The following is a 9447-nucleotide window of genomic DNA, read 5'->3' as shown; positions in this document are numbered from 1 at the left end:
AGCTGGGCTGAAAATTTGTACACTTGGATCAACACCTCCCACCCCCACCTTGGCCACCAAGGTTCTGCTCTCCGGCTCCGTGAACTCTGCGAGTTTACATTCCATGTGCAAGTGAGACCACACAGGGTCTGTCTGTGTCTGGCTTATTCTGCTTGGCATAGTGTCCTCCAGATTCATCCATGTTGCCAAAGGAAGAATTCCCTTACGTTTTTATGGCTGAATACCGTTCGCGTGTGTGTGTGTGTGTGTGTGTGTGTGACATTTTCCAAACCCACTCGTCTCGCCATCAACACTGAGGTGGTTTCCATAGCTCGTCTATTGTGCCTCCCACTGCAGTGGGCATCGGGGGGAGCTTTTATCTCTGAGAGACTGTTCCATTTCCTGGGGATACATGCCCAGCAGAGGGACTGCCAGACCCCATGGCGGTCCTGTTTTTCATTCTCAAGGAACCGCCATACTGTTTTCTCCACAGTGGCTGCCCCAAGCACATTCCCTCCACCAGGGACCCCTCCCCACACCCTCGCCAGCTCGTGATCCCTCTTCTTGCTGCTGACAGCCGTTCTAGCAGGTGCCAGGCGCTACCTCACAGTAGCTAGCGCCGGTTCTCACTGCCCTCATGATTGGTCATGGGCACCTTTTATGTACCTGTCGCCATCTGGACATCATCTTTGGGAAAATGTCTTTCAGGTCTTGGCCTTTATTTCTAACTGGATTATTTGGTAGAGGTTTGGTGCCCAACATAGACCTCTGTCACCTTCCCCCTCCCCAAAGCAGAGAGCATCACACGTGACCACCAGGCGAGACGTGAGCATGTGTGACTGCCCAAACGTGAGCATGTGTGACTGCCCAGCTGCGCTCTCGGCGGGGAGAGGGCGGTCTCACAGGCCAGGCTGGGCTGAGGAACTCGACCATTACAGAAATTCTGCTTGTCCTCCTCGTGCGCCATGACGGGTCAGTGCTGGGTCTCAGTGCTCCCCTGACGCGCTGACAGCGGCCAGAACAGCTCCTCCCATTGTCCCAGCGACTTACCGCTCTACTAGGTGCACGGCTCTGAGCCCTGGGAACATCCGGGGGACTCATTAACCACAGCACTTCCTGTCCGAGTCTCTCCTCGGCCACTGAGCCAGACAGGTGATCAATAAGCCAGCCTGCTTATTAGAAACGCGTCTGATAATTCCCAGGAAAGAGCATCTGGCTCACCAGTGCGGCCATGAACCCTGGGGGGGACTTGGCCACCACCGGGCTTCTGCAGAGGAGACCGGCGCTCGCTGTCTCCCCACATAATAGTTTTGTGGGGGCCTCTGCCAACTCCTGCTTGCAGCTGCTCCTCCTGTGCCGCATCGGCGTCGGCTCTGTCTGTGGGGACCTCGTTACCCGGCCTGCACGCTTTCTCTAACCCACCCACCGGCTGCATTGGAGGCCAGGCCGCGGGGACGTCTGGGCAGGCACATGGTGACCTCACCGCGCACACTGACCCTGCCCACGAAGGGGTCTGTGCGGATCAAAGCTTTTGGCGATTTGAAACCTTGTTTCAAGTGTGTGATCAGAAATGCTGTTTTTAGTATGTATCATACATGTTCTGCATCATATATGTCCTAAGAACAGCTTCCCTTTACTGTCCTCTCGGTGCCAGGCGGCATCCAGGAGCTGCAGCCATGTTCTCTGACGTAACCCTCCCAGCCGCCCGCACCAGCCAATCTGCCTCACCTTCCAGGTGAGCAAAGTGACGCTGAGGAAGCTTCAGGGACTGCCGCTCGTGGGTGCCAGAGCCTATCTGACAACAGCGCGTGCTTTTTAATCTGCTGGATATGCCACCTCCATCCATTCACTAATTCATTCATTTGTTCACTCATTCATTCATTCACTCATTTGTTCACTCATTCATTCACTTATTCATTCATTCATTCAATCGTTCATCCATCTACTGACCAGGCACCTAAAGGGACAGGGAATTCAAACACAATCTTATTTGAGCAGATCCACAATTAGTTATTGTGCCTTCTGGGTTAGATATTTAGATTTTCCACGTTTCTATGCCCATCAGACAAAACCCAGACACCAGACGGAAACCTAGAATCAAAGGATTTGAGAGCAACTCAGCACTATTGTCACAGACACACACATCCGTGGGTGCGGCCCCCACCCAGCACCCGGCCCCCTTACCATCTCCAGCTTTGTTTGGGTGGGCAGGTTCGGGTGTACTCAGAGGCCTCAGGGGAATGATGATCTCATCAACATTAACCCCTTCTTCCGAGTGCTTCTCAGACACGTGGGAGAGGAGCTCCGATTGGCTTGGTGAGAAAAGGTTACAGCATTTACACATGAAGATGGCTGGGTTTTCTGTAAGAGAAAATACATATTATTTCACCTTCACAGAAACAATGATCCCTCCGTCCACCTAAGAGAAATCCTGCAGGCTGCCCTTCGGAGCAGTCGCCCGCCTCCCACCTGGCGTCTCTCTCGGGGACACCTGCAGGGCCAGGCGGCTCCCATCCAACTTCCCTTGGCCCCTGCCGGAGAGTTCTTCCCTCCGTTTTCAGAACTTGGGTCCTTCTGGATCACGTCCGTTATGGACTCCCTGCTGCCCAAAGCTGCTCTGCAGCCTAGCTTTCAGCAACGACACGGCAGCGTAAAAAGGAGCAAGGAACGTGAAGAATTATTCCCAACCTTAAACGAATGCGCGGCCCTGGCGGCGATGAGGTGCGAGGAGGAACCGATCCAAGGAGCATTTCTCAAGCGCCAAGACACCGTTCCACTGGCTGGCACGGAGACCAGGAACGAGGAGGACGGGATCTGTCGCTTTTCTAAGCCACTCACTTCCTATGTCAAGTGTCATCGCCGTCCACAATTATCTACCGAGAGTCCGTGACGTTCACCCACGGTGCTAGACAGGAAGACGGGCCGGGGCCAAGTCCCCGATTTCCGAGTCTGACACAGTAATTACAGGCACAGGTAAGAACATTAAACTTAGGATCCAACGACCATGAAAAGCTAGAATGTTTTATGTATTTTTTATTGGCTTTAGAGAGAGGAAGGGAGGGCAAGAGAGAAACCTCGATGAGAGAGAAACATTCCTAAGGGACCCCAAGTGGTCCCAGGCCAGCCCTGGAAGGAGCCGGCTCTGCTTGGCTAGCGATGCGACCTTTGTTGAAGAGACAGACACCTGCGCGGCCTGGCAGCCTGGGTTCCGGAGCCCGGGCCGGGGCAGCGTGCACGGCGCTCCCTCACACACACACATACACACACACACACACACATACACGCGCGCACACGCGCACACAGCCTGGGACTGCGCTGGGCCTGGTGCGGAGGGAACGGCTCAGAGGCGTCCGCAGAGCCGCGTGCAGACGGTAAAAGCCCGCGCACGTGAAGCCAGGGCGGGAAGGCTGCCTTCCCAGGGATGAAGAATGATAACCTGCCAAAATGCCGACAAAGGAGCGATTTCCCGCGTTAGAGCAGACGAATGTGAGAAAAACGGGCCTCGTCCCCTGAGGCGTGACCGTGCTGCCAGCTAACGGTGAGGAGGACGCACCATGTGGACGCCTCTTAGGCCCAAGGAGCACGCAGTCCTCCTGAGCGAAAGGGAAGCCCGGAGAGCGGGTTTGACCCCTGGGTCCCGTGAACTGTCCACCAGTGTTAGCTCCTCTGTGCTAGTAAAAGGAACGCCTTAAAACAGCCGCATCCACAAGGCCTGGCTCCCGAACTCTCACTTGCAATCAGCCGGGTCCTGTGACCCCTGACACCTCTCGGTCTGGGGCCTCCGACCCCGCTCCTCTCTGGAGAAGGTCATGAGCTGGGATGGGCTCCCAGGTCCCAGGAGGTGGGCTGGGCCCCGGGGCCTCTGGGCAGGGTCACTGGGAGCCAGCGGGTCCCACCCCTTCCTCTGGGCCCGGGAGGCACATGTCCTGGAGCGCGCCCAGCCTGAGGCCCCCTCCCCAGCTCTCAGGATGGAGGGGATGGGATCCGGGACACTGGCTGTGCACCCCACACCGCTGTGAGCACCTTCCCCACCCGCCACCCGCGAGCATCACCTGTAGCGCGAGCCCCGCCGGGCCCACCGCCATCTTCCCGCAACAAGGGCGCTGCGGTGTGAGAGCAACGATGGTCATGGCCGAGCTAAGCAGCCACCGATGATGGAGTGCCACATCATGAGACTATTAAGTGACGTTACTTAGAAGCGACAGCTTTTTTAAAAGTCTCTCCCTTCATCCCTGATCCGTATAAATCATCCTCTCTGCTCCGTGCGATTGATTAGCTCGAAGGCGCGCTGGGCGCCACAGCTCCGTCCGTTCCATCGTCTCCCCGGGAGGGAAGGGAGGCTGGTCCTCCCAGAGCTGCGTTTCTGCTCCTTGTTCCTCACCTGCCCCGAGGTTATTAAATCCGAGAAAGCAGGGCCAGCGGCCAGCGGTGAGCCTGAGGGGGCGGGGAAGGACTAAAGAAGACAGACAAGAGAAGAAAGTTGGGGCCGGGTGGAACGCTGCTCTCAGATGGAGAGACAGCGCCACCGCCTGCAAGGCGAGTCTTTATTTTATAGCAGATTCCACGAGGCAAAAGTTTATAGCAGATTCCACGAGGCAAAGCAAGGGCGAGGTCAAGGTGTTTACAATGTTCTCAGGGGTTTCGGATCTACTCAATGACATGCACCTGGTCAAGCTTTACTTGCTGCACCTCCCGAAGCCCACATCACTCAGCCACGTGGGGCTACAGGTTCGGACCATAAGGTCAAGCTTACAACCATAGCCTTTGGCTGTCACTGTGCTGGGATTTGAACGTGGCTTTGCCATGAGAGGACCGTGCCCTCTCACCAGTCCGAGGCTTGAACCTGTCCAAGCACTGTGGCCGCTCCCCACAGCTGGCAGCTTCCCAGGGGGAGTGGGGATACTGAACAACGCAGAGCCATTCTGCTTCACGTCCTCAAACACAGCCACACGTTGCACAGCTCAGTACAATTTAAAATACCTTAATCCTTTATCTTCAGGGAGAGAGGCTGGGAATAGGACCAACCATTTTCCTTCCATTTCGTTTATTTTACAGAACTTCTTTTTAACTACCTTTTTATTGCTTTCAGAGAGGAAGGGAGAGGGAGAGAGAGATAGAAACATCAATAATAAGAGAGAATCACGGATCAGCTGCCTCCTGCACACACCCCACTGGGGATGGAGCCTGCAACCCACGCCTGTGTCCTTGACCAGAATCGAACCCTGACCTCCTGGTTCATAGGTCAACGCTCAGTCACTGAGCCACGCCAGCCGGGCCACTCTGTAAACTTTTAACCAGCTACGGATACACCCCGTGTCACGTCATCGTCACACATAACCAAGAAACGGGATTCCCAGAGGAAGAGTAACGAGCAGGAAGCTCACGCCAGGTAAACCCTCCAGCGCTGGCACCCAGCAAGGCTCCCGCCGGCCTGGGTAACCCTCACAACAATCCCGTGAGATGGTTTTACTGTATTTCCTCAAACCCAAGACCTCTCCCTCACGAGGCCCCGATGCACACACCACTAAGAGAAACACCATCCGGTAAACGAAGGCGCATCATCACAGCAGGGAGAGGCGCCTCCCGGTGGCAGAGATGCTGAAGTTGCGTCACGGGACCAAGGAAATTCAGCAGCGCTGCAGTTTCCAGGCCCAGCACCCACTGCGTGGCCCAGAGCCGGGGGGGCTGGCCGTGGACTGGGGAGAGCCTGACGCCCACCTCTGCTCTCCCCTCATAAGGCCCCACGCCCCACTCGGCACCCTCAACCACGCCGTCCAGCGGGAGCCCCACTTCTGGGTGTACCCCAGCAGTACCCTGCACCCCGACTTCTGGGAGGGGAGGAGGAGAACCTTTTCTGAGTGCTGGGCACGTCCACACTCCTCACAGGGACCCTGACAGCAGGGCCCCGGCTGGCCCTACAGGCACCCCTTCCTTAAGACACCAGCGCCCCCTGTCAGTAAGTGGCCATAATACACTGATTTTGTCGGAACAGGACACTCAACTACCATTTGCTGAAAACTCATGACAAACGTACGAATCTAAACGTGAAACGAGCCCCCGTGGGTGTCCCACGGCCCTGCTAGCAAGGCAGCCGTGAAGGTATTATCCCACGTGACAGAGGAGGGAACGGGGACCCAACAGACCAGCTCCGGGCCTGTGTGGCGCCAAAGCTACATGGTCACTGAACTCCAGGCAGGAAAGCAGCTGTGGGTGCATGCGTGGATGTGCATGTGTCTACACGAGAACATGCCAACCACATGCCTGCCGCAGGAGAGCACGTGGCGGACGCAGACCTCCCTGTGGCTGGGGCACCGGGGAAGGCTTCTGGGGGAAGGGAGTTGAACTGGTCCAGGAGCAGGCAGCACCGCAGAGGCAGGGCAAGGGCAGTGAGGAGCAGGAACTCCTGCCGGCGGGGGCACGGCTGGCCTGGGGGGCAGCACAGAGGCGGGCCTTGCCCTCAGCTTTGTGTGTCGAGAGGGGAGGGCAAATTCAAGGTTAGGCAGGCAACCCAGGTGCCTCTGGAGGGGGCGGCAGCTCCTGGTCCGGGGAGAGCCCAGGGGCACGGCAAGCTCCTCGCTCACCCACCCCCACCACGAAGAGCCAGATCAGACCCAAATGTGGTGCACGGGCCAGCGGAGCACCGTGCCCAGTACCAGAGGGCCCGTGGTTCGGGGAGGCCGGGCAGGGAAGGCCAGGAGCTCCCCGAGCCGGACGCTCCGGGATCCCCACGTGTCGGCAGTGAGAAGGAAAAGCTTAAGTTTCCACGACTCAGAGTGGCACCCAACCGCCCCGGCCGCCCCGGCTGCAGGATGGCCTCAGACTGCCTCCTCTGTGGTCCCAGAGCGTCGCTACTGTGACTGCACGTGACTCCTGCTGTCCTGGGAAATGCCCGGCAGGCGATCGGCCATCATCACCCACCACCACCCCCATCTGCCCCCTTTCAGAGAGAGCGCTGGGCACAGAGAAGTTCATGAGTTGCCCCGGAGCCCAGCCAGATAAAAAGTCCACACTTGACCCAGCTGACGTTCCACGCTGACCACATCTCTGCCCACCCACCCGGCGGCCAGCACCGTGCCAGGGGAAATGCGCTATTTCCTGTCACAGGCGAGCTGGTCCCTTGAGGAACGCAAGCCTTGGTCCCCAATCTGAAGTTGGCATCATGGTTACAGAGACAGTCCGAACAGTTAATTACAACTAAGAAGGGTCGCTACTGCGAAAGGGGGGCTTTGCTCTCGGCCGTTAGGATTTACTACAGCAATCCATCACAGGGCAGCAGGGAGCGGGAGAACGGGCCTGCCGGATGGGGGCGCTATCCACTCTCCCTGAGCAAAAACACCAACACCAAACACAGGGCCCTCACTCATTCATTCATGGGCGGACACCATGCACGTGCTGGCGGCGCCCTCTGGTGGCCGGCCGGGGCACTACACCCTGCACTCACTGGAGCAGCACGGAGCTGTCCGTCTATTCTGCACACACTTCTCTACATGCAGCTCATCAATTTTTTAATTTTTATTTTTGTTACTCTTCATCCAAGGATGTCTTTCCATTGATCTTTTAGAGAGAGTGGAAGAGAGAGGGAAAGACAGAAACATCGATGTGAGAGAAACACATCGATTGTTTGCCTCCTGGCCCGAACAGGGCCCGGGCGAGGAGGAGCCTGCAACAGAGGTACGTGCCCTTGACCGGAATCAGACCCAGGACCCTCCAGTCTCCAAGCCGACGCTCTATCCATTGAGCCACACCAGCCAGGGCAGTCATATCAATTGTTAAAAATGTACAGGGGGAAGTGTAAAGTAGAAGATTTGGGGGGAACAGATTCTGATGTGCAGGTGAATATTATTTAAAACGACACGGTGGTTCAGAGACGGCCCTGAGGCCCAGACCAGAGTCCACCTGAGCCCCAGCAGCCCCATGCCCCTGACACAGGTATTTGGCCCGTGGAGCTTCCGTGTCTGCATCTGCACAGGGCTGTGGGGGGCTGCGGGCCACCCTGAGTGCCATGTGTCCAGCTCAGTGACCTCCCAGAAGCAGTTGGACAGGCACCTACCGGAGTCAGGGCCCGGGGCCCCCAACCCCCGAGTGGCTCGCCTCTAGTGCAGGGGATACTGTGTGAGCCTCTGAACATCCTCAGGCCTCCGTCTTCCCTCTGAAAGATGAGGGGCCCTAACAGAGGTGGCCTTCGAATGCTTTCAAGTGGAATTGGTCTTCAGGCCTCACCCAGAGGCTACTGTGTAGACAGATGGACAGAGTCACCCGGACCAACACAAGGAAGTGGGGCAGCCCCACCCAGCACCCAGCTCCCTACAGCCTGGAGGGGCCCCTGTGAACCTGTCCCCACCCCACACCCCACCCACAAATAATCTCCATGGGCTCCCCCAGCTCCGAGGCTCAGGGGCAGCATTCCCAATAAATGCACGCCCTAATTTGTGGTATGATCATCATGCCTCTCATAAAATGCCGACAAGCGCGCCAACTTCCACAGCTCACCGAGTTAACATTTTTATTAAAAGCGAGAGAAGCCCTGCAAGTGCTCCTTTGCTGACACTGGATTAACAAAATAACATGAGAAATGCTGGGGATCGGCTGTAATTAAGGCAGGGCCGCGGTGGCACTTTAATTTTGGGCATCCACATTTCTTCCGTGCTGTAACTTGGCATCATGCTCTTGAAGTTATTTTTCAGCCCGCTCCCAGCGAGAGCCCTGGGCAGGCGCACATTGAACACTGTCACTGCCGAAGGGAAAATACCCCAAACACTTCATGTAAGTAGGAGCAGCCCCCATTCTCTAAGTGCCAGCAGGACCCCAGCAGATGTGTGGTTAGCTCTGAGGATGTCGGGAGCCCCACTACCCCCCATGAAGCCTTCTGTCATCACAGCTGCCTCTAGAGCAGGGGTGGGCAAACTTTTTGACTCGAGGGCCACAATGGGTTCTTAAACTGGACCGGAGGGCCGGAACAAAAGCATGGATGTAGTGTTTGTGTGGACTAATATAAATTCAAAGTAAACATCATTACATAAAAGGGTACGGTCTTTTTTTTTTTTAGTTTTATTCATTTCAAACGGCCCGGATCCGGCCCCCAGGCCGTAGTTTGCCCCCGACTGCTCTATCCATTGAGCCAAACCCGTTAGCGCGAGAATGATGATTTTTAAAAAGGGAACATCCCCAGAGGAAGCTCATCTGGAGACCGACTGAACGTATGTTTGCCAACCGTCCTTTCTCCATGATGAAATTCCACGAGAGCCCGAGCGACCCGATCCGTGGGGGACCCGCCCCCGCTCAGAAAGGGGTGTGCAAGAGGCAGCCTATCAGTGATTCTCTCTCATCATTGATGTTTCTGTCTCTCTCACTCTCCCTCTCGGAAATCACTAAATATATATATGTATTTTTAAATGTGCTCATAGGGTTGTGAAGACCTGGGGGGTGGGGGGGCTGGGAGGAACGAGGTAAAGAGGAGGAAATGGGCGG

At 56.5% G+C, this 9447-nt stretch overlaps 1 protein-coding gene across 1 annotated transcript in view; it reads right to left on the bottom strand.

Annotated features, from left to right (window-relative positions):
• The window catches only part of ZFAT (zinc finger and AT-hook domain containing), a 134138-nt gene that overhangs the window by 42122 nt on the left and 82569 nt on the right, over positions 1 to 9447 (bottom strand). Inside the window, 1 exon segment of the mRNA XM_015561439.1 lies at positions 2164 to 2340. Coding sequence (XP_015416925.1) covers positions 2164 to 2323 — 160 coding nt within the window. The 5' untranslated portion in view covers positions 2324 to 2340.

Source organism: Myotis davidii, unplaced genomic scaffold (genome assembly GCF_000327345.1).
Source record: "Myotis davidii unplaced genomic scaffold, ASM32734v1 scaffold30, whole genome shotgun sequence".
NCBI classification, from domain to species: domain Eukaryota; kingdom Metazoa; phylum Chordata; class Mammalia; order Chiroptera; family Vespertilionidae; genus Myotis; species Myotis davidii.
The sequence above is the reverse complement of the archived record's forward strand: the minus strand, read 5'-3'. Positions and strand labels throughout refer to the sequence as shown.